At 35.9% G+C, this 23,089-nt stretch overlaps 4 protein-coding genes across 10 annotated transcripts; 2 read left to right on the forward strand and 2 right to left on the reverse strand.

Annotated features, from left to right (window-relative positions):
* The first annotated feature begins 2,555 nt into the window (after window positions 1-2,555).
* Window positions 2,556-3,480, forward strand: LOC100265885 (protein RKD4). The gene is made up of 2 exons (XM_019226223.2): window positions 2,556-3,107; window positions 3,200-3,480. Exons 1-2 carry the CDS (start codon window positions 2,589-2,591, stop codon window positions 3,374-3,376), a joined length of 696 nt encoding a protein of 231 aa, XP_019081768.2. The 5' UTR covers window positions 2,556-2,588; the 3' UTR covers window positions 3,377-3,480.
* A 60-nt stretch (window positions 3,481-3,540) lies between these two features.
* Window positions 3,541-4,901, reverse strand: LOC100260674 (uncharacterized protein At4g00950). Of its 2 annotated transcripts, XM_019226222.2 has the most exons (3): window positions 4,017-4,886; window positions 3,844-3,865; window positions 3,541-3,749 (listed from the first exon to the last, which is right to left on the reverse strand). In XM_019226222.2, the coding sequence occupies exons 1-3, from the start codon at window positions 4,740-4,742 to the stop codon at window positions 3,736-3,738; spliced, it is 762 nt and encodes a 253-aa protein (XP_019081767.1). In that variant the 5' UTR covers window positions 4,743-4,886; the 3' UTR covers window positions 3,541-3,735. The 2 variants fall into 2 exon arrangements, with proteins under 2 accessions (XP_019081767.1, XP_010662866.1); XM_010664564.3 differs by lacking the exon at window positions 3,844-3,865 and having other exon boundaries at window positions 4,017-4,901.
* Window positions 4,902-5,598: 697 nt separating this feature from the next.
* LOC100255603 (uncharacterized) lies at window positions 5,599-12,972 on the reverse strand. 6 transcript variants are annotated; one of them, XR_009464436.1, is made up of 6 exons: window positions 11,357-11,999; window positions 9,893-11,104; window positions 8,769-9,694; window positions 8,084-8,466; window positions 7,133-7,239; window positions 5,599-6,192 (listed from the first exon to the last, which is right to left on the reverse strand). XR_009464436.1 is itself a non-coding variant. In XM_059733638.1 (5 exons), exons 3-5 carry the CDS (start codon window positions 11,076-11,078, stop codon window positions 8,122-8,124), a joined length of 2,457 nt encoding a protein of 818 aa, XP_059589621.1. In that variant the 5' UTR covers window positions 11,079-11,104; window positions 12,476-12,640; window positions 12,764-12,972; the 3' UTR covers window positions 7,949-8,121. The 6 variants fall into 6 exon arrangements, 4 of the variants coding, with proteins under 4 accessions (XP_059589621.1, XP_059589622.1, XP_059589623.1 ...); XR_009464435.1 differs by having other exon boundaries at window positions 5,599-6,200; XM_059733638.1 differs by lacking the exons at window positions 5,599-6,192; window positions 7,133-7,239; window positions 11,357-11,999 and adding exons at window positions 12,476-12,640; window positions 12,764-12,972 and having other exon boundaries at window positions 7,949-8,466.
* Window positions 12,973-16,724: 3,752 nt separating this feature from the next.
* On the forward strand, window positions 16,725-22,943 carry LOC100267623 (PP2A regulatory subunit TAP46). Its single transcript, XM_002277294.4, has 9 exons — window positions 16,725-17,005; window positions 17,079-17,201; window positions 19,044-19,130; window positions 19,317-19,421; window positions 19,605-19,766; window positions 21,380-21,415; window positions 21,516-21,587; window positions 22,010-22,290; window positions 22,476-22,943. Exons 1-9 carry the CDS (start codon window positions 16,910-16,912, stop codon window positions 22,723-22,725), a joined length of 1,212 nt encoding a protein of 403 aa, XP_002277330.1. The 5' UTR covers window positions 16,725-16,909; the 3' UTR covers window positions 22,726-22,943.
* The last annotated feature ends 146 nt before the right edge of the window (window positions 22,944-23,089 follow it).

The following is a 23,089-nucleotide window of genomic DNA, read 5'->3' on the forward strand; positions in this document are numbered from 1 at the left end:
TATAATTGAGTATAAAATGAAAATTTTCATTTTCTATAACATCAATATATGAATTGTTTCACAAAATATAAAATAAATTATTTCTAAATATTTATTATTTCTGATTTAATTAATGTTTATGATATAAAAACAATTAAAAGTAAAACATAATTTCCTAATATATTATTTATTGTGGCAAGTCATCTCATTTTCCTTATATCTGATAGTCCAATAACCATCTATTTCTATCTATAATTATATCTTTAAAATGATTATAAATGTCAATTTAAACTCAATGATTGATTCATTTAAATGATGACTATTATAATAGACTCTTTAGATCTAATACCAAATATCATAAAAAATTTATCTACTTTTATTGGATGCTAGTTAGTTTTGAGATGAAAAAATCAAAATTCAATTTAGAAATTAGTATGATTTCGAGTCATGGGAATATTATTTTGACTTATTAAGGTCCAACAATGTCATTTGAAGCCCCGGGATGATCACTTAGACTATGATTCTCATGATAGACACATAGAGTGTGATGTAAAATATAATTAAATGTTTGATAAAAAAAAAAACTCTAATTTTTATATAATTTCTATTTGATTGATCAAGCCTAGTTTCTTTTAACGGTCTTTAGAGAGAAGGTGGGACAGGTGGCGCGTGAAGAACATTCACTCCAAAAGAGAAGTGGGTAACCACTTGTTGAAGACGTGAGCTTAGAGACAACTCATGGTTTGGTCGTGGACAAAGCAGGGGCACATCATTGGGGCTCCAAAAGTCTACTGTTCCACTCCCAACCAATCATGATTTGGCACGTACCCACCTACCAATCTTTTCTTCCCCAACTTATCATCTCCAACGTCCCCAATGGACCCTCCCCCTCCCCGAGAGACACGTGCCCAATCCCGTCAAACAAACATCCCAATGGCCCACCTCAGAAACAGGTTCAACGGCTTTGATCACATTAGGAGGGCACCATAGACCCCACAGTCACCGTTCCCTTGGCCTTTTCAAAAGCAATCTTCTTCCTTTTTTGGAATCTGAGTTTGAATTTGTCCCTTTTTTTGGCCTATCATATCATCAGTGCCGTGATTGGTGGCTGGGTCCCACTGGAATTTGGAATTTTTGGCTTATTATTGTGGCTCGATGGGCTTCCCCTTAGGCAAGGCCCAGCAGCAGCCCTATTCCTCGGCCCATATGGCCCAACAGATTCTACAACATTTTTATTTTTATTTTTGTTCAATCATTCAAAAGTCTAAAATACCTCTTTGATCAGTTGTATAACGGTTTGGTGAAGGGGTAAATTTGTAAATTGATGATATATTATGAATATCTCACCTAAATGTAATTTCTATTAAATAAAGTGATGAATGCTTTTGACATGTATTAAAAGGTTTTGCATTTTTTACATTTTACCAAGATTCTTTTTTATTATTTTTAAACCAAACAAGAGCGAGCCTAGCCTGGCCCACTATTCCTGTGGGCCATTACGTGAATAGTAGGCCTGGCCCATTTTGCACATCTACTAAGCTATATTGGCTTGGGCTTGGTCTTGGTTGATATAACCTTTTGGTTCTTTATGGGCCTTCTACGGTCCATTGATTTTTCTGGGCCTAGTAGAGGTCCAGGCGTCGCTGACGATGTTCGTGTTCTTATTCTATGTATTAAAAAAGTGTATGGAGTAATTACTAAGAAATCATTTTTGATATTGAAACATTTAACCTTTTGAATTTATCGGATAAGTTTGAAAAAATTGCATCAAAGCACAAAAAAGAAAATGATAAATAATAATAATAATTAAGAAAAATAGGGAATGAGGCAATGGTAGGCAAAGACGGCTAAAGCCTTGAAATTTAATGCATAACCAAAAAACCCTAAAAACAATAATTAAGATAATGGGATGTAAATTCATTTCATTTGATTAGGTTTTACGTAATTAATTGAAAATTTAATATGTATTTACTCCACAACCCACGTCCTTTCCCTCTTTGTAACCTCCTGTCTTCCACATCCATACGCATCATTCTCTCATGCATGTATGTACATCCATACATTTTGCCTTTTTTTTTTTTAATTAACAATCTTATTATTTCAAAAGGATGATGACTTATACATGTATGATAAGGCCCAAATAATGAGTAACATTAATCACAAATGCATTATACAGGCCCCCATTTTTTTTATTTTATTGGAAATAGTAAAACAATTAATGTGAAATTTATTTGGTGGATTACCTCCAAAAAAAAAAGAGAAATAAAAAAGGATTTGTAACTCCCCATTCTGCACGAACTCCAATTCATCCATCTCCTTTCCAATTTATATTCTCTTTCTCACCATTTTCATCTCACTCCCCTCGATGGAGACCACCCAAGTTCTCCCAAAGGAGGAGTGCCCACATGAAGATTTTGATTGGGTGTACTCTCAAGAACACTTCCATAGGTAAGAAAAATGTAAAAGCAATACTCTAACACTCTCTTATCATCTTTTTCTCATCATGTTGAATGGCTTCTACGACAAAATGCAGAGTTTTATGTACTCGTGTACTACAAATCTTTTGCAGGGCTTTTGAATTTCCACAACAAAATGGCTTGGTGTATCCCATGGACAGAGTTTTTGAGTATGACCCAAGCTTGTTTTCATACCAAACAAACTACAATCTTCCCAACTTCGTAGACTTGAGAGAGTTGGAGGATCATTTTCTTTTTCTGGACCAGAATCTTCCTTCTTGCAATGGTGTCTCAATCCATGATCACCCAGATGATTTTGATCATTATCTTGAAGTTGGTAGTGAAGAACACTTGACACAACTCCCCTCCGGAAATGACTCTGAGGATCGTCTGAAGATTGGAGGTGGATTCAGCGACCTGCAGAGTGTAATTCATGGCGGTTTTTCGGGTTCTTGGAAGCATGAAGAGGGCACACAACAAAGCTCAAGGTCGAAGACGGCTGCATTGGAGATGGACGATATAAAGCAGTATTTCAACGTGCCCATAACCAGAGCTGCCAAGGAGCTGAAGGTGGGATTGACAGTATTAAAAAAGAGATGCCGAGAGCTCAATATCACTAGGTGGCCTCATAGGAAGATCAAAAGCTTGAAAGCTCTGATTACCAATGCCAAGGTACTTAACAAAACCCGGGTTTATTATCCTTATCCCTTATAATCTCAACTATTAATAATCAACAAATCCTGATTGTTGTTGATGGGGTTCAGGAACTGGGGTTGACAGAGGAGATAGAGATGCTGGAGGAGCATAGAAGGATGTTGGAGAAGCAGCCGGAGATGGAACTAACAGAGAAAGCTAAGAAGCTGAGGCAGGCATGTTTCAAGGCCAATTACAAGAGGAAAAGAGCTCTGCAGGCTCCATTTACTCAGATTTCATATGAATAATGTTATCATTGTTTTCTCCTTAAGCGTGAATGCTTGCCACAGAATGCATTCATATAATTGTGGAGTTTGTTTCAATGAAAGGAATTGGATCTCTTTTGCTCTATTTTCCGGGTTTGGTGTTGTTTGAATCAAAGGCTTAATATGTATTAGAAGAAAAAAAAAAGTGAAAAATAAGAAATAAAAACCAGATATAAAGTAAATAATTTATTTTTATACACTAGTTGAAACATTTTTTTGGGTAAAATCAAACATCTTTCTTGCACGAAATATGGTGTTATTATAGTATTGCAGATTGAATGGATTTCATCTTCCTCATTTTTTCTGGCTTTGGTCTCCACGGAACTACTTGTTTGAAGCTTTCACAGACGCTCGACTGCAGAAAATTCAGAAGAAGATTCATGTTAGGGTGGATAACAGAGTGAATTCGAAAAGGGAACTTGACATGAATGATCAGAAAGTGAATTCACCAGAAGAGCAGGAACATTGTTCCTAAGAAAACGAAATGAAAAAAATTGATGGTTTTGGTGATCATAACGTTCTCGAATTTTAAAGGAAGCAAACCCCTAAGAAAATGAAGAGAAACAAACATTTTCTAGGCCTAGAAAAAACAGAGTGGAGAACTGTGTGTTTGGGTACTTACCCAGAGATGAGACCTGGTTGAAGACATGCCCAGGAAACTGCCTTTTCTAGTCATCCTTGTAATCTTTACCTTCGTCTCCTTCTCACCACCACCGCCGGCCGCGACACTGCCACCAGGTTCTTCTACATCCCCACCTCTAACACCACCAACCTCTCCATTCTCCTTCAAGCTCATCCACCTCGAAGACCCGAACCTGGATCTCTCCTTCGCTCCATCGCTCTTTCCTCCTCCATTTCCAAAGGAAACTGATCTCCCCACGTATGGCCCCTCCAACACAGTGGTCGGAGAGCAAACATCGCTAATTTTCACCCTTGCCGACATCCTCGGCGGCAGGTCCAGACACCGGGCACTCCTAGCTTTCTCTCCTCTATTCCAGGCCCTGGGCTTCCCCGGCGCCTCCTCCCACTCGAATGGCACCGAAACAGCAGCCTGCAGCGGCGGCGTCAACATCCCCGGAGGCTCCTCCTTCTTCACTGGTAGCGAGTAAATTGGGAGCTTGGGAGATGAAATTGGGAGAAATTGATCCGAACCCATTTCCTGATCTTTCATTCTGTGAACTGGGTTTCGATTATTTATAGAAATTAATGATGGGAGGAGTGGACTGTGGAGAGGCTCCTTGCGCTTCTTCTTCTCTGTTTTCACATGAAGAGGGTGGGTTTTGTACGTTTGAAATTCATGCATGAACATTGGAATGAAAATACCCAAATACCCTCCTGGTCCTACCATGGAGGTAGTGGGTCAATCGTCTTGATAGGGACCATCAACGGTCATGTATTTACTGGGTTTGGTCAAGGGCATCTTGGTCAATGTCCACTGCGCATATGAGATGATCCCATGATTCCATTGCAATCATAATGACTAAATTTAAAAAAAAAAAAAAAAAAATATTCACTTTCTAAATCTAATGTTTTATAAAATCCAAATTCTCATTTATGTCTTTATCTAAATAACATTTACAGAGTGGGCATAGAAAGCTTCTGAATCCCATTTCAGTCAAATTAATATTTAGGTTTAATTTGCTATGCTTTCTTATTTTTTTTATCAAACACCAAACATTGTTTTTTGCGACAATGTTAAGTGTCAAATTACTGATTTATTAAATATTTTATTTTTATTAAGTACTAACAAGTAAAAGAAAATCATAATGTTATTTTATAATTTAAAAAAAATCAAATATTTTAACTTTTTCTATTTAATAAAAAAAATAAAAATAAGTACTAAATTAACAAAAGGTAAATAAACAAAGGATCCAAACCTGAAAGTAAACAAAAAATTAAAAAAACAAACAACACTTAAGTTTTAAACTTTCAAAATAAATAATACAAAATTGATATTATAAATGATTTATTACAACTAGTTTTCAAATTAAATGATCTTTTAAATCATAAGCTCTTTCTAACCAAACAGTACACGAGCTCTCGCTAAATAGAGAGCTTTTGACTTCTCGAAATGAATCCAAACAATGCCTTAAATAATAGCAGTATAGCTTGAAAGTAGGAGACATCATGCCTAGCATTGACCTTGAGGTCCCGAGTTGAGCTCATTGGAGATTAGGGATTTAGGGTAAAAGGACAAATCCATGTCATCTGAAATTTGCTTCACTGGCAGTTAGGATAAATAACAAATGAATTCCCCCTTATATAAAGAAAAAAAGTAAAATTTGCATGAACTCTTTGGCACATTTTTGTCCCAAACCTTTTAATTAAAGAGAGACCCCATTGGGCATTACCACCTAGAAAAGAGAAAAGCGGAGTGGATGAGAAGAGATCACCACCCACAGGCCACAATAAATGGCTAAAAGCCCAACACAACCACCCCAAAATCCAATTGAAATTATGTTGAAGAAAGAGGGAACAGAAGCAGATGGTCCCCATTCAAACCGACTGAGACATGAGACCTCATCCCCAGCCATTCTCCCTAACAAACCCATGTTCTTCCGGCCTTGCCCCGGGTCACATCCCATCCTGCTCCTATTCGAAACCATTAATTTCAGAACTAATCACAAGTGGGCCAACAGAAACTTACCTCCCCATGCATGTTTTTCTGCTACAAAAACAGCGAATACCACTCATGCTGTCATGTGTCATGGGGTCCCTGTTAGGAGGAGCTCGTGGATTGGAGGATTCAATGCGCTTTGGGGTCCCTTTCTGTTTGCTCCATCCTCATCATCAACCAGCTGTGACACTTCAAAGTCGGGCCATTTAATTGGTTTGATGTTTGACTTCGTCAGGAAATAGAAAGTCATCAATGTAAACTGTTGAATTGTTAACAAAGGAGAAAAAAAAGCGAGAGAGCTCAAGCACGCTCTTCGACTTTGAAATGAACCGGTGAGGAAGATTTGACTCTTGATTCCATAACCAACATGACCCTGGGTTCAGAACTAAGCAGATGGAAAGTCTTTTCTACACTAAGAAACAAGCATACTGGTGGTGGAAATGGCAAAGATCAGTGTTGGGGTTGAAGACATGGAGGAGATCATGGCTCTGGCCATCGTGGCAGTGCTAATAGGGGGTCATAGTGATGGTGACGACATGTATGCTTTTATTATAGCATCTAGTTGTACCATTAGAAGCTTGACAGTAACATGAATTTAGAACCAGAAGCTTGTTCCAACGGAGTGATAGCCACTTAATGGCTGATGAAATTTAGGCCAGTCACATGGGTGAATCGAAAATGATTCTAGTTGCTCCCTCCTCTGCTTTTCCTTCACATTTGTTAAGAAAAAGCAAAAGGAACACTAAGTTTTGAAAAGAGGGGGCAATCAGCACTCAATAGTCCTGTATCATGTAACCCAATGTGTAGACTAGCTAAAAAAATCTCAGCACCAGAGCCTATTAATAGTCACTTCAAAGCAGTTCAATCAATAACAAAAACAATATCAAATGCTACTTCAGTAGCTCTTAAAGTATGGTAGATGAGAAACTGACACGACCAAATTCGGTTGCTACTAAAAGTGCGAAGAAATTCAAGCAGTTTAAGACCAGAATCAAACACATGGAGAATCAAGCAAAAATGAGACCAACAACTTGGCTATAAAGACCTAGTTCAAATTTGAGTATAATGAATCCATTGCAAGAATCATGGAATAATACGTGTTGAATTATAAAGTCATTTACCTTTTCATGAATTCAGCAGACACATCTTGGCTGGAAGAGGCCATCAACATTTGGCAAGCACAGGTCATTGAAAGATATATGCTTTTCTGCATCAGGATATTTGATTCCTGCAAAAGAACACGGAAAGTTTGACCATAAAATGATACAAAATTGAATTCATTGAGGAAAGAACTGGAACCACTCCTCAGTTGCTTCTGCTATTGCCCTCTGTGTTGTCAAATAGAAAATTATTTGTATCACCTGATTCTAAGAATCAGGTTTCCTACTGCCAGCATCAATCAGTGAATGTTATACCCTCAATTAAATGTTTGTGTGACACCCCTGGAACCCAAACCAAAAGAACTATTGCTTCATGAGAATATAGAAAAACCCATGAACCACCATAGTTAGACAGAATTGATTTAATACTCCATGCCTCTTCTTTGTCAAGAATGCAGCAAACCATTTAGTTGCAGAGAAAATTGGAACAAGAAAATAGAATCCTGAATCTTAGAAATATCTGTAACCATTCAGACAACATAGTTTGAATACAGAAAATCCATCAAAAACATTCAGAAGAGATTATCGGCAGTCAAGTATAAAGCAAAACATGAAAGACACCAGGGGGCTTCACCCAATGCTTGAAGAAAATAGAAAGAAAAGGAAATGCTTAAGAAAGGGCTCTAAGCCTCCAAGAAAAATCATGTTCTCACTAAGGTAGTGATCAGATGGCAGCACTCACCAAAACACTTGCATGGCATTGACATTAGTCATTTTCTTTTCCAACTGTTTTGCTAGTTAATGGATGATTTGCTTCAAAGAAAGTAGAATTGAACATGAAGCAAGGGCAAAAGGCATTTCTATTGCATTAAAAACAAATGTGTAATTCCCTATACACCTTCAACTATGAATTTAGGACAAAAAAGGAAAAAGAAAAAAGAACAGTAGAAAATCACACTACGACTTTCAGACCTTATTGAGCCTTCATCTTGATCTTATAGTTCACATTTCTACCTCCTTAAATGAATGATCCCCTCACATGCCAGGGTTCCCTCAAGGTCTCCAATAATTCGAGCGATTCGAACTTCAAGACCTCTTTGAACTTCCCTAAAGAGAGTTCTAATATTATCAGCAAACCGCTTCATGTCAAAATTGGCAGACCCATCCAGATCTTCAGCAACTCCAAGGAATCCAGAAGCAATCTTGGATTGCATTTCCATCAATTTCTGCCCTGTTGAAACCATGTATCTCTGCAGCTGAAATGTGTCCTCAAGAAAGTGTTCAAGTGCTTTAGTTTCCTCCCTTGCTCTTGAACTACTGGAATCTCCTCGGCCTGTATCTACATCACTCTCATGCTGAAAATAGATATAGAAACAATAATCAAATCACTACATCTCTAATTTTTCAATCTCCAAAAGATGGACTAACAAGTCTTGTCAGATAGTCAAATTAGGAGAAATGTTAACTTTTAATACCATCACTTTCAAACCTAGTTGAAATAAAAAAACCAGTCCCGTCTCTTTTATATCATATGAAGTTCCATTGATCTGTTCTGAGTTTGTACAGGAAAATAAAGAATTGAAACTTTAAAACAGGTCAAAAGTTCATAAAATGTAAAGAATACTATAAATTTCTGCTAGAATTTTAAGGAGCATACCATTCGTTTGCAAAGATCGTCTATCTTCTCTTGGAGGGACTGGTACCTGCTAACTTGTTTATTCAGTAAAAACATTAACAAAAGAAAACCCTTTATTCCCAACTGCCCTTTCTCATCACTTTCCCTATCTTCACCACTTTCTTGCTTTCCAGTCAACCTCTCAAGCATGACAAGCTGCTGTTTCAGCCTCTTGATCTTGTAAGAGACTCCAAGAGCATGAAGATCCATCTTCCATGGAGTATTATTTTTCTTACTCAAGGACTGACCCACTGGTGCTAACTTTTCAACAATATCAACCTTCTCTGGGCTGCTCGCATGTTGATGTTGAATGGAACTTGGGCAGAGGGGCACAACCTTTTCTTCTTCAAACTCTTTTTCTGGGGATTGGACTGTCAAAATTGTTTCTCTAGACTGTTTTACAAATGGACTATCCTCTTCTTTCTCATGCTCCACCTCTTCAGAAATTTCCACTGTACTCGTCTTTATTTCTTGCTCTTCCTCCCCCAATTTTCCCTTTATGATCTTAACTTTGGACCAAATGGTATCATGGGCTAAAGCTGGATCAGGTGGAGATGAATTGAAGTTGGTCTTTGGGAAAATTAAGGGGTTTAAATGCAATGTCAACTGCTCTTTCAAGGAAGTTAATTCTGCTTCCCGGCTCATTAACAAGGCTTCAAGTTTCACATTCTTTTGTCGGAGCTGTGACATATCCTGGTTCAGCCCCTCAACATGTGACTGCAGCCTCTTTGATTCTAGCTCCATGCTCATCAACCGCCACCGAAAAGCTTCTAACTTCTCATCTTTGAGTCTCATTTGTTCTGCAAAAGCATCTATTTCCAGGTGATGCCTCTGCTCAATTAGAGTTGCATACTTTTCTGCTTCTGAGCGCACCCAACCTTCCAACTGCTTAACATCAGTTGCTATCACTTCATGGTGATAAAAAGAAAATAAAGGAAGAGAGAAATTAGAACAAGCTCACAGTTATAATTTTAAGCATTGGGACTGGACTTAATAAAAAGGGAACCAAACCAAGAAGATGATCATAGCTGACTATATTTGATGCTGGTTAAATAGAAGAAAACATAAATTCTAAATGAAGGGGAAATAACTGAATTTGATCTTACCTAGTTCTTCATTTTCTTCTGAAGGGTATTGTTCAGAAAGGAGAGAGAGGTTTTCTGACTCGTCTCTAAGCTCAGGTTGCACATACTCAAGAAGAAGATCAGCTGGCTGTGATCTGGTCCTTCCAATCTGTGATGATGCGGTTGCATTAGGATTCGCCCCTTTTGCACCATAAATTTGGTTAGACAAAAAGCTTTTCAATGAATGCCTCTCATGTCTAGACTCAGAAGCTGCCCGCCACCTTTCTGTCTCTAGCTCAGCTTGCTTTCTCTTTGCCTTCGATAATTTAACCTCTTTTAAAAGCATCTGCTTTTCTGATGTATCCAATTTGGATTTCCTCAGCATAGCAGACAAAATTTTGTCTTTCTGTTCAGAGTCTTTTCGCATCTTTACAATCTCCATGGATAGCTTTTGGACCATCAAGACCGATTCCTCCTTTTGCTCCAAGACTGAATCAAGCTCTTGTTTTCCTGCTTCTACTTGCCTCAGGGCTCGACCCATCTCTGCTTCAAGCTGCCTCTGGTTTGAAACAAGCTCAAGAAAGGTAGTTTTGTGCTTCCAAAGCTCAGAAGAATGCTCTTGAGCTGCATGTTTTGCAGCTACTCTCAATTCCTCTGCTGCATCTTCAGCCTTCTTTAGCTGTTCTTCTAACTCTTTCTTCTTTCGCTCTTCTTCCTCCAATACCTTATCCTTAGACTGTATCAAAAGCTCTAACTCCTTTATTTTTTCATTCAATTCCGAGAGAGCTCCATCCTTCTTTGTCTGAAGAACCCTGAATTCATTAAAAAGAGCTCCAATTTGCTGCCGAAGCCTCTTCCTTTCGCTGAACCAGGTCTGTTCTTGTGCAGCATAGATGCTCACAACTTTCTCATTGGCTTTTGCATCTTCACGTCTCAGTTTCTTCAACTCTTCAACTTCTTTCTCAGCAACCTGAAGCATATGGAGAAGCTCAGACTTCCCCACATTGTTTCCTTCTCTTTGAACATTCCATACCAGCAATCCCAAGAGTTGAGCGGTTCCTTGAAGCATTCTATCCCGTATCTTGGACCATTTTTCATCATCCTCGTCAGGCCCTGAAATCAGCCTGAGGGCAGAGAATGCACAAGAAATACCAAAATAGATCGGATAAACATTATTACTTTTGCCTTCAGAGATCAAGTGTGAGCTCGAGACCTCCTTTTCATCCATTGCTCAAGAATTTGCTTCCTCTCCTTCTGAAAATGTCAAGTCAAAGAGGAAATTAAAAGTTAGAATCCACTCAAAATTATAAAATCCCCAATTTCTCTTTCACAAAGCCTAAAAACAGTTCAGACAAATCAAACTGGAAAAAGAACACCCACATAAATCACAGAAATAAAAATAAAAAAGAAAGAAAGAAAAACAAGAAAACACAATACAATTAAATGTATGCAAAAAGCACAATACAATCAACTTCGACTCAAACCCAAAACAACCCAACAACTTACAGAAACCACAGGTTAAGTCTTCCTCAACTCAAAACCAGAGGGCACAGCCCTATGGAAAGGGATTGCAACCCAGAAGAAACAGTGTTCCAGTACAAATTCCAAGGTAACAGCCACACACAAAACTGCAGAAAATTTGTTTTATCTGTGGCTTATGGAAATCATCCAAGATAAATGCCCAGAGAATGCCAAAATCATGAGTAATTTACACGTGTGAAACTGCAGAATCGGTTGAAAAGGCTTGTACTTTAACAGAATGGAAGAGAAATCCTGGAAATTTATTCCTGGATTTCAGTGAAAACCATGACCCATTTCAACCCACTAAGTCCTCTTTTCCCTCCTTTCCTTCTCACCTCTGATCATAACTGCCGGGAAGCAATAGCTCTAGATTCCTGATGGTTTGTCACCATTACTAATAACAAAATATGAGAAAAAAAAAGGGGGGGGTTGAAATAAAAAAGAGAAGGAACATGTCTCTATCAAACATAGAGGATATTGTATTGTTCCAGAGTGGCTTTTCCTGTACAAAAAAATACTTATTAAAAAGAAAGAAAACAGCAAAAAGTTACAAGATGCAAGTACTTTTCATCTATGATAAAAGTGCTTTTCCACAACATTTTTTCTATAATTGGAGAACCATTTGAAAATGATTCTCTGCAGTATTGATTACACCTCTCACCCACCTCTAATAATTCGGTCATTTTCTAGGGTTTGGTAGCCTAATATCAACCACAAGCTGAATAAGCAAACAAAAAGCAAAAATAAAAAATAAAAAATAAAAAATAAAAAATCCAATATGGTTCACAAGCTGAAGAAGAAAAAAATCCAGTGTGAGGCCACTTGAGAAACTCAATAAATTCCCATTGGACCACAGTATCATTGTCATTCGCAGCACTAAATCACCTTCAATCCCCGGATATTCAAACATATATTCACCAAAAATCCAAATTCACTTAATGCCCTAAAACCCCAACAAACCCACTCTTCAATTGCCTCCAAAAACCACCAGAAAACCAATCATTTCTCCAAAAACCGAAAGTTTACCAACAACCCACGAGCCAGAAAATTGACCCTTTTCACCGGAGAAAAACCCCTATCATACAAACATTGAAACAGATATACCTGTGAGGAGAATTTCCTTGGGGAAATGATGGAAATAAGTATTGGAGAACATCACTGTCAATGCATGATCATCATCATCATCATCATGGGCCCACCTAAGGAACCAGTTCCTCATGGGTCCAGAGAGAGCCTGGCCTCTCCACAACTTGCTACCTTGGCTGAGACCTGTAAAGCAGGAACCTTGTTGAACAAAAGCTGTACAACATAACTATAGAATATCACCAATTTCCAACATGTATATGATAAAAAAAAGGTAGTCTAATGATCTAATCTCCAATCACCACTCACCACCCACATGCCGTTTTTAATTGTTTTTGGCTATGATCCGCCCTTGGAATCTGGGTTTCTTTCTGCCTATGCTGGATTCATTTGATAATAGCCAAACCCTTTCCTCTTCTTTTTTTTTTTCTTTCCTTTTTTTTCTTTTCCTTTCTTTTTGGAATATTGGTGAAAGTATGGAGGAAAAAGAGCAGAAAAGCATGGAAAAGAACCAGTGTGTCACAGTCAACTGTGAGGATTGGGGTGACAACCCATGTTCTCAGCCGTGTGATTTGAATTAATGATTAGAGGTTTGTGGGCAATCTCTGAGTAGACTTTGTACGGAAAATAGTGAATTCTGCTTTCTTACCATTATGAAGATGAAGGAAATTCTAGTGCCACATGAAGGTACCAACTTGTGGTGGTTCAATTTCAATATCATGCTTGATGAAAAAATCACTCTCCAATCACCAATAATGAAGAATCAATTGATATGATAATATGTAAAAGATTTAATTGAATATTTAATAAAAACAATCATACATGACCACATATTATAGGGAAAACTAAAGTATAACGTAAAAATTTTATGATAGAGAATCCAAGTTTGTAAAAAGGAAATGTTGGGTGTGCCAAACTCCGAAGTGTAGTGGAAAAATATAGTCATGGGCATGGGCATGGGCCAACCCTAAGTACAAACCCAGCTATGAGCAATTGTTTTTGTTCCACGTCTAGGGTTCAAAAAGGCATGTCAATAGGCATCATGTGTTCAATACCCAAAAGAAAAAGTTTTGTTACCATTCACGTTGGAATGGACCCCTTTTTTAAGTACCTTACAAGTCACGCTTTCATTCCAAATCCATGTCTCAATTATTTGAAATCAACCCTAATTCTAACCCATATTTGATTTTAATGACTCTTTAACATACCTCTTGGATCTTAAATTTTACCTCTTAAAACAATCATTGTGTTTTCTTTGTTTCAATAATTTCTTTCACATGTTAAAACTTTTGGGGCATCCATGATCGGCCCATGTTAAGATATTATCCGTCGGAATGACATGTTAGGCGTATAAATTTTTCATTTAGTAAGTATTGCAGCTAGATATGTAAATAGATCGAATAAAGTTAAGTTTAAGTTCTCTTAGCTAAAATTTATACTAAACTTAAGTACCTCTTAAATAAACTTAAAACAACTTTTAAATCTCAATCCAATTTAAAAGTCATTTTAAACGTAACTTTGTAATATATATCATAATATTTGTAAATAAAAAATATTAATTTGATGATTAATATACCAAAATTTTCATATTTTCACAATGTTCAAAACTCATTTCAGATCATTATGAATCTTTTACATCCCTAGTTGCATACCCCCATTCCAATCAATCTTTTCACATCTTGAAGCCCTCGACCATGCATAGATGGCTCATGTCACCGTCACATGATTATGCCAAATGTTTATTCACTTGATTGCATTGTTGATTTACTCCATCATTATATTTAATGATATGTGTTATAATTTTTTTTTAATCTAAAAATAAGACATTTGTCTTATGAAAATATTCTATCCATGTATATTATTATTCCTTATTCATTTTTTTTTATAGGATGAGCTAACTAATATATATATATATATATATATATAACCAATAGAGGGCATCATGATTAAAAAAAAAAAGGTTAATTTTTAACAAAACCTCAAAAGACAAAAAATAACATTGAAAAAAATAAGTTTTCCAACATGTTTTTAATTTTTAAAAACATTATCTTCAATAAAACAAAATTTTTAAAAGCTAGGACATATTTGAAGTATCTTCGTCACAATCCTCCTCTAAATAGATTAAAATTTTAAAAATATAAATTTGTTGTAAAATAAAGAAATTGAAAAAAAAAAAAAAAAGAGAATAAATGAAAATGTTAGGAGAAAAATAGAATACAATCTATTAACATATCTTCTCCTTTTATAGAATTGGGAAAAGATTTACATCAATATAAATTATCATTCTCGAATTTAGTGAATGATCATAAAAATTTCTCATTGGATTATCATAAGAATATATCTTATTAAAAATTCGCTAAGAAAAATTCAATGAAAAATAGCTTAGTAGATGAAAAAAAAGTACAATATCCTTTAAATGATTTGATTGTTATAATTACCTTGTAAAACCTTGTTAGTAAAACCCAATAAGACAAATTTTAGATGAAAGAAAAAAAAGTGATATATTTATTTAAATATTATCCGTTTCATATAAACATGAATATACTTTCTTTATTGTTTTCAACTAATAAATATCTCAATTTTCACATTTTAATATTGTATCTTAATTTTTTTTCATTGTAGTTGATGACAATGTTTTTATGAATCGATCTACTAGATTATCACACTATCAAATCTACTGAACATTATTTTCATCATTTCCCTGTAACTTGTGAGTATAGAAGAATTCGAGGAAGATATATTTAGTTTTATTATATTTTATAAATTATCTTTTAATTTATATAATATAAACAACATTATCTTCATATAACTTGATAACATTGTCTTTGATGAAGGGCTATCCATATTCACGACCTACTTCATGGATTAAGAGTGTCTCAAAATGATTTAAGGAAGCAACCACCATTATTTACTTAACCGATCTCCATGATATCGTTGTTTGATTATAGGTAAATACATGCATCATTTGGGATTAACCTCTCTAGGGGTTCAAAAGATACTTGACATCAACATATCCAAATAATCTTGATTCTAGTCCTTTAAAATAAAATAAACTTATGTTGGTTGCACTTTAATAAGATATTATAGTACATGTTTGGCTTTATTTCATTGTTTTCGAGTTGTGTATGACTATATTTTGCAAGCAGGATGATAAAGAATACTATATTTAGTCATGTACAATTATCAAGATACATAGTGCACAAAAAACACTGAGATAGAGATATTTTTAAACCAAGTAGTTCTTTATTATCTTATTTATAACAAAAATTGTCATTATTTATAATATTATAATAGTTATAAATCTCAAATTTAGGTCATATAAGGACATAATTTAATTAAATATATTACATGACATTGCCTAAAATATGTTATGAATCCTCTATCATTACTTTAGATATTAATCCTAAAGCACCCTTGTTATCTTCTTATTGATTTTTTATAGTCACACCTTAAGAGAATTTATCATTTTTATATGATTTCGCATATATTATTTGATTAGAATTATATAAAAACATACTAAACTAATAATAAAAATTATACTAAAAATTCATAACATTAACTAATAATAAAAATAAAATAGAACAATTCTGTCATCCCTTCTATTTATGAAAAAAAAATATTATAATAAAATAAAATATTTACATAACTTCACGTTATGAAATATTTTTTATGTAGCTTTTAGCTATATGATTGTTAAAAAATATATATATATACACGAATCTTTGGTTATACAATAGAATTAAGAATTATTTGTATACCTTATAATATGCAAAATATTTATTTATTTTTTATTATAAAAATATGTAAATGATATTTACATGTTTGTTTTCATAGCTTTATGGGAAAAAAATATTATATATAAATAGGTTATGAAAACTGTATTATGACATATGTTGTCAAAATATTTGACATAGAAGTCTTAAAAAAAAATGAATGATGTTCAAAGTATTAGAAAACTTGGGGTATAATTAAAAAAATAAAAGGAGAAAGCATAAGAAAATAAATAAGAATTAAAGAATGCACAAAGAAAAATAACATATCATTTCATCAATATGAATAATTATCCATAAACTTCATATTTTCTTAATTTATAAATCTAACTAAATAAGATTCTTTTAAAATAAATTTCCGGATTGAAGTTATTTTTCAGATTATTAAAGTTGGTCCGTGATAAGTTGTTTTGCCACGTGGCTAAATCAACCGACGTTCTGGGTCAAAACAAAACTCAGATGGTCAAACAATCAAACGTTCTAGGAGTCGTCCGCAGTATACAAAAATTCTACATTTAACCCATCTGGCCTCGGCTCTATCTTTCATTTTTCAATAGGGGCCGCTCTAACCTGCGCCCGCTGCTCACCTTCCCTCATATTTCTTCCCCAAATCTCCAAACCCTAAAATTTTCCAGATTTGGGAGTCCGTACAACTCTGGGGGTTTTGATTCTGATAACTTCACCGATGGGTGAATACAAAATGGAGGAGATGTCACTCCTAGCCCTATTCGAACAAGCTCGGAAGATTCATCTAGCGGCATCTGAATCAGGCGCCGATCAGGTACGCTCGTCAACAAATTTGGTCATGCGGTCCTTTTTTCTTCCAATTTACTTATGTTCTGATTGGACTTTAGGACGCTGTGAGGAAGGGCTGTGAGGCGCTGGAGAAGTGCGAGGAGATGGTAAGCAAGCTGGGGTTGTTCTCCTCGAACGAGACTAAGGATGATATCAGCACAAGTAATCTCAAATATCTTCTGGTATGGCGATCTGTGGTTGAATTTTATGTTTTGATTCATGGGTTAGTGGAATTTTCATCTGTTTTTTTTTTTCCTTTATTGTATTGGGTTGTTTGGTTGGTGAGAATGTAGGAAAACGGAAGAAAATAACAGGAAAAAGACGATTGGGTTTTCGTTCTCTTCCCCCCTTTCATGTTCTTATTTGTTGCTGAGAAAATAGTGGGAAAAGAAAAGGAAAGGAGGGTTTGCAAACTTTTTTCTGTTTTATGTTGAAATATTGCCTAGAAACGAGTGGGGACATTGTCATTTAGGGGATGCCCAAACGTAGCCTTACTTACTGATAGTGTTTTAGGTTAGTAAAATCTAGTTTAGAATTTTTGGAACCATATTGACAAGTGGATTGATTTCATGACGTGCTTTGTATTGATGATTTTACCTTAAAAATATATATCTCAGGATGTGTGATAAAAGGTGTTTTATGTGCAAACGCGAGTAAGAATCTGTTGAGCACATCATCTTTCACTGTTCCAAGGCAAGAATCCCATGGAAGTTAGTTTTCTTCTTGTCTGGTATTGCTTGGGTGCTAAGTTCTTCGGTGAAATCAACTCTTTTAAGTTGGCATGGTTGTTTTGTTAAGAAGAAACGAAAGAAAATATGGAAAGCTGCTCCTTTATGCTTGTTGCAAACCATTTGGAACGATGGAAATAGGAGGGTTTTTGATAATGTAGAGCTTACTTATCAGGAGCTTAAATCCCTTTTTTAAGGTAATTTGTCGGAGTGGGTCAAAGGGGGTTTGAAGGATGTGCCCATGTCCTTGGTAGATTACGTAGATTTGTTAGGTTGTAACTAGGGGAGGGAATTTTTTGGGTTCTGCTTGTCTTGTTTTTTGCACTGTGGCACTCTCGTATACGTCTCATGTGTTTTGTACGCCCTTCTTTTGGTGCTTTTAAATATATCGTTGTCATTGTTTATAAAAAAATGTGTGGTAAAAGAGCAAATAGTTGTATAATTGCAAGGGATATGATCATAAATGGGATAGTTTTCACATTTTGGGGGCACTTCAAATGAGCCAGATGAGCATGAGTTTTCAATAACTTTGATCATCATTCCTATTGAATAAGCACATGATGAGTTTATGTCTGTGAATTTAGGACCTCATTCCTATAAACGAGTAGCATGTCGGATATTTTTTACATGAACAACTCTGAACTTTAGGCACTTACTAGAGAGTCCACTCTTCATGCTTTTTAGTTACGAATGAAGTGAATTATCCATCATACTAAAATGTGCCAAAGAACAAGTGAATTATGCCTTCTAGTTATCAAACTCATTTCTAAAGTTGTCACTGCATTTATCTATCAAAAAAAAAAAGTTGCTGTGTTTACTACTTTTTTCACTTATGTAAGAAAACATTTGAAAAAACATATGTATATATCCAGCACAGTAAGTCAACAGACAAATGTGTACCCGTGTCTTGGTTTGGGTAATTGGGGTATTTGGCACCTTATAGCCTCGTTGGCATGCAACATACATTGTTATGTTCACAGATTATGGATTTTATTTGTACTTTCACTTTTGATGGTATGTAACATATGTTATTGGTACTCAATAACTATTATAGCTTTTATTCTTTTATGTCTTAATTTTAGGGGCAGACAAAATAGTTTTTTATGGATGACCTTGAAAGTTTTGAAAATTTCAGGACAATCTTTTACCACAGAATCGATGGGTTAAACAATAATTGAACTTAAATGCAATCATATAAAAATGTGGTAGCTTCAACTTTTAAGTCAGTTTGGTTTTCCTGAGAATATTTTATCTATGTTTGTAGCAGCAGCAGCTTCTCATGATGCTTTGCTACAGGTACCTTTTTATCTTGCCGAGTTGACTGAGAAAATTGCACAGGATGATAGGATACAGATTCTTAAGGTTTCCCAAGCAAAATTAAAGGTGAACACCAATCCCTGTCCTACTCATAGTTCAAAGTATGCTTGTATACATAGCATTACAGCCTTAGAATGTATTCTTTGCCCTATATGTTACATTGTCTGCCTGTGATAATCTTTTTAGAACTGTTGTCTCAAGATTTCATTTTTTATATTGACATAAAATTAGTGGCATGGCTAAATGTTTCAGGAATTCATTTCATTTTGTGAGGCAATGGAGCTTGTACCAGAAGAGGAGTTAGAAACATCCACGCAGGGGGGTCCAAATTCTTTCGCAGATCGAAGGGCAAAAAAGGTGTTTCCAAGTTTATTATCAAGGAGAATTTTGGGTGTCTTGATTTTATTCTCCTTTATGCCATGTAGTATGTATGATTGCACTGTACCCAAGAAAAAATGATGCAATTTATGTAGTAGTGAAGCATGTGTAATGGAAGCTTGGAGTTACGCCACAGATCTTAATGTTATTGTGCCCGTGCAGATTGCTCGGTTCAAACGTCAAAGAGCTGCAGAGTCAAAACTATTGGAAATAAAGGAGCGGAAGGAGCGGCGTGGGCGTTCAACTAAAGCATCTGCGTTATCTACTCCTGTTGATACTGGAGATGAAGATGTGCTGGATGATGATGGCGAGGAAGAACGGGAGGTCTTATCTTATTCCTTACTAACTATTGAATAGATGATGTTAGGCGCTGTTAATACACTTGATATTTGCTTTTAAAATAAATAAATAAAAAGTTAAAAAAAAAATTTTTTTTTTGAATAGATGACATGGGAAGGCTTTGAAGGGATTCATATTGCTGCTGTCTTTTGGGAATAGATCTCCGCATCAATAAAAAGCCTTGCCTATTAATAAACAACTATTGGCCATTATAATAATATATCAAATCTAGATTCTATTAGTTAGTTTATACTTTTTCCATTAGGAAATAAGGATTTTGAAGGATAATTTAGTAAAATCTAATCAAATACCACAAGCACCACCACCACATAGTTGGTGCAACGATCACTGTGGAAGTTGAAAGATCATCAAGACTGCCATTTAAGCTATTGAAGGGCATTGGAATGGTTTTAATAAATTATAATTAAACTGAATTTATGAGTCTTATATTTCTTAAGCTTTTCAGTAATAAGACCTTGGTCAACTTAGGTTCAATGAATGGTAGTCAATTATCTGTCCCGCTTGTTGAGCTCTTTCACTCTCGAAAAATGTGTTCCTCATATAGGGTCATTTTTTATCTTTTGGTGTCAAGATTATCTTCCAAGGAATTTGATTTTGCACCAGCATAGATTGCTGAAAAGTGAGCCCTTGGCACATAATAAAAGGGTCTTCTCTGTAAGAGGGTTTTACTCTTTGTTAGAGACAGATTATACCACCCCTTTCCATTTAAAGACAATTTGAAACTTGTGGATCCCTGTGAAGTTGAGTTTCTTTACTTGGGAGGCTTGCTGGGGAAAGGTTTTGACGTTGGTTTAGTTTCGAAGAAGAGGATGGAAGTTGGCTAACAGGTGTGCTTTGTGCAAAGAGGAGTTAGAGTCCATTGATCATATCCTCCTTCATTGTGGCAAGACGAGAATTTTATGGCAGCTGGTGGTCTCCATTTTTGGAGTTCGGTGGGTTTTATCTGAGTCGCTTAGGGAGACTCACCTAGGGTGGTATGACTCTTTTGTAGATAGAAGACGCATTAATGCTTGGAGAGCCACTTCTCCCTGTATTTTCTGGACGATCTAGAAGGAAAGAAATAGGAGATTGTTTAATTGTGATGAAGGTTCTGATCAGAGGCTAAAAAATATTTTCCTTAACAATCTCTTTATGTGGGTAGTGTATATAAGCAGTGGGTATACAAATATGGTTGACTTCTTAGATTGGTTGGGGTCTGGATGAGGGAGGGAGTATTTTTTGTATGTTTCCTCTTTCCTTTTTTTTGCCAAGTGTACTTTGTATATGTCTTGTGTACCCTTGTGTGCTTTTAGCATTTTTTTAATGCATTCTCTTACTTACCCAAGAAAAAAAATTAAACAAGTTAGTTTTGGTGGTTATGAATGTGCCCCCGTGTCAAACAATGCAAATGATACTCTTTCCTGAAACTGAACCCTTGACCATGATGGTCATTTAACAGCACTTTCTTATAAAAGATTTTGTTTTCATTTTGTTGGAATAAAGCTTACTATATATTGAAACTTCAAAATACTTACTGAATTTGTGAAGTAAATGTGATTTGTTGGTGCCTATTAAAATTGGGACATTCTTTTGTGCAGGCTTGGCTTACAACCATCTCTTTGGCACTCTGTAAGGTAGGTCATATGAATTAAACGATTCTATGGTTTCCCAATTTCCTGATTATAGTTTTGCTCATATCTACATGCTACTTCTTGTCTTGAAACCATATTACAGGCTTTTGATCTACTGGAAATGCTCAAGAAAGAGGAAGAAATGCTTTCTGCTATCAAGGAAAAACAATTACAGGTACTAATATGCTTAATTGAGAGAGTTGGCAATGTTTCATGCTTCATTTCTGATGGTTCTCAAAACATTGGTGTCTCAGTGCTTTGGATCTAGTCCCTTGTTTTTAAGTTGTGCCCTTTTTTCTTAAACCTTATTCACTGGAAAATATATGCAATGCTTCTGAGCTGAACAGTGTGCATGTGCGCGCACACACATACACACATATATATACATATAAATTGAGCAGTAGAGTGACAAGTAAAATTAGAATGATCATGTGATTGTAATACTTTACAATGAAGATCTCTTTGGTCGGCCTTGCCTATTTTATATATCAATCTTTTGTTTTAAAAGCCACATGTGTTTCCTACTCCCATGAGCAGTTAGGTTAGATGCCCTACATGAAGCATGAAGCAGGTCACAATTTGACATTTACTTTTCAGGAAGGTGATAAGGAAGTTTCTCGGGCTATTCTTGATGAACGTGCCAAGAGAACAGAAGATTGGCATCGTGATGCTGCAGCTCGGGCACAATATACAAAGCCTGCACCGCCCATTACATGTGCCACATTCGCTCAAGATGTTTTAGAAGGGAGAGCTACAGTTTCTCAGGTACATGAGCACAAACACCAGCCAATGATATTTGGACCAGCAAGTCTCGTGGGTGGAAGGCTAACAAATGAAAGGGAAATAATGGCAGCACAGGTTTTCCAGCCTAGTCACAGGTATATTCATGTGTAGATAAACTGGTATTGAGCTGTGTAAATGGGACATTTAAAATATCCTCTTCAAGTATGAAAAAAAATTATAAAAACCTAATATTTATAAATTGTCACTCGTGGCCATATATGAAGGAAGTGGTCCTCGTTCTTACTTGAAATGCTAAATAAAATGTTTTCTGGATTATTAGACTGCCAACTATGAGCATAGAGGAAGCTGGATTAAGGGAGATGGAAATGATGAACAAATGGCAAGAGAGGAACGCAAAGCTCATTGAAGAAGCCAATTCCTCATGGCACAAGGAGAGTCGGAAACCAGGGCCAAGTGAAGAGGATGATGAAGATGATGATGCTGCCCAAGAGAAGGCAAGGGCATGGGATGACTGGAAAGATGATAATCCTCGTGGTGCAGGCAATAAGAAGCTCACTCCTTGTGGGTAAGACTGGTGGGTGGGCTTTTTGTTTCTGGCATGTAATCTTCCAAAACCTGCTTCATAATGGTTTTGTGCGCATTTAGGTCTTTGAAAGCCAGTCCTACAATTTTTTTTGTTGTCAGCAGGGCAGGGTTTTACCATATAGTAATGAGTGCGACTTATTTATTTGTACAATAAAAACGATCATGCCTCAAAGAAGAATTCATATATAGGAACTTTTGTGTATGGATGAGTAACATATCTTGACCTGCACTTAAAAGATGACTCTGGAACAATTTTTTTCTTGAGCCTGACATGTTGAAAACCAGAAACACCAGAGGTACAAGTTGAGCTCCAGCAGCTCCCAATGGGGCCGGCTTCTTCCCAGTTTC

Source organism: Vitis vinifera, chromosome 16, assembly GCF_030704535.1.
Source record: "Vitis vinifera cultivar Pinot Noir 40024 chromosome 16, ASM3070453v1".
Classification (NCBI taxonomy): Eukaryota; Viridiplantae; Streptophyta; class Magnoliopsida; order Vitales; family Vitaceae; genus Vitis; species Vitis vinifera.

Bases quoted from the DNA above. Each gene is read 5' to 3' on its own strand.
- LOC100265885 (XM_019226223.2), top strand. From the start codon at position 2,589: ATGGACAGAGTTTTTGAGTATGACCCAAGCTTGTTTTCATACCAAACA. The intron at 3,108-3,199 runs GTACTTAACAAA...GATGGGGTTCAG, and splicing joins CTCTGATTACCAATGCCAAG to GAACTGGGGTTGACAGAGGA.
- LOC100260674 (XM_010664564.3), bottom strand. From the start codon at position 4,742: ATGGTAGGACCAGGAGGGTATTTGGGTATTTTCATTCCAATGTTCATG. The intron at 3,750-4,016 runs GTAAGTACCCAA...AATTTTCTGCAG, and splicing joins CAACCAGGTCTCATCTCTGG to TCGAGCGTCTGTGAAAGCTT.
- LOC100255603 (XM_059733638.1), bottom strand. From the start codon at position 11,078: ATGGATGAAAAGGAGGTCTCGAGCTCACACTTGATCTCTGAAGGCAAA. The intron at 9,695-9,892 runs GTAAGATCAAAT...ATCACCATGAAG, and splicing joins AGAAGAAAATGAAGAACTAG to TGATAGCAACTGATGTTAAG. The intron at 8,467-8,768 runs GTATGCTCCTTA...ATCTATTTTCAG, and splicing joins ACGATCTTTGCAAACGAATG to CATGAGAGTGATGTAGATAC.
- LOC100267623 (XM_002277294.4), top strand. From the start codon at position 16,910: ATGGGTGAATACAAAATGGAGGAGATGTCACTCCTAGCCCTATTCGAA. The intron at 21,416-21,515 runs GTAGGTCATATG...ACCATATTACAG, and splicing joins TCTCTTTGGCACTCTGTAAG to GCTTTTGATCTACTGGAAAT. The intron at 21,588-22,009 runs GTACTAATATGC...TTTACTTTTCAG, and splicing joins TCAAGGAAAAACAATTACAG to GAAGGTGATAAGGAAGTTTC.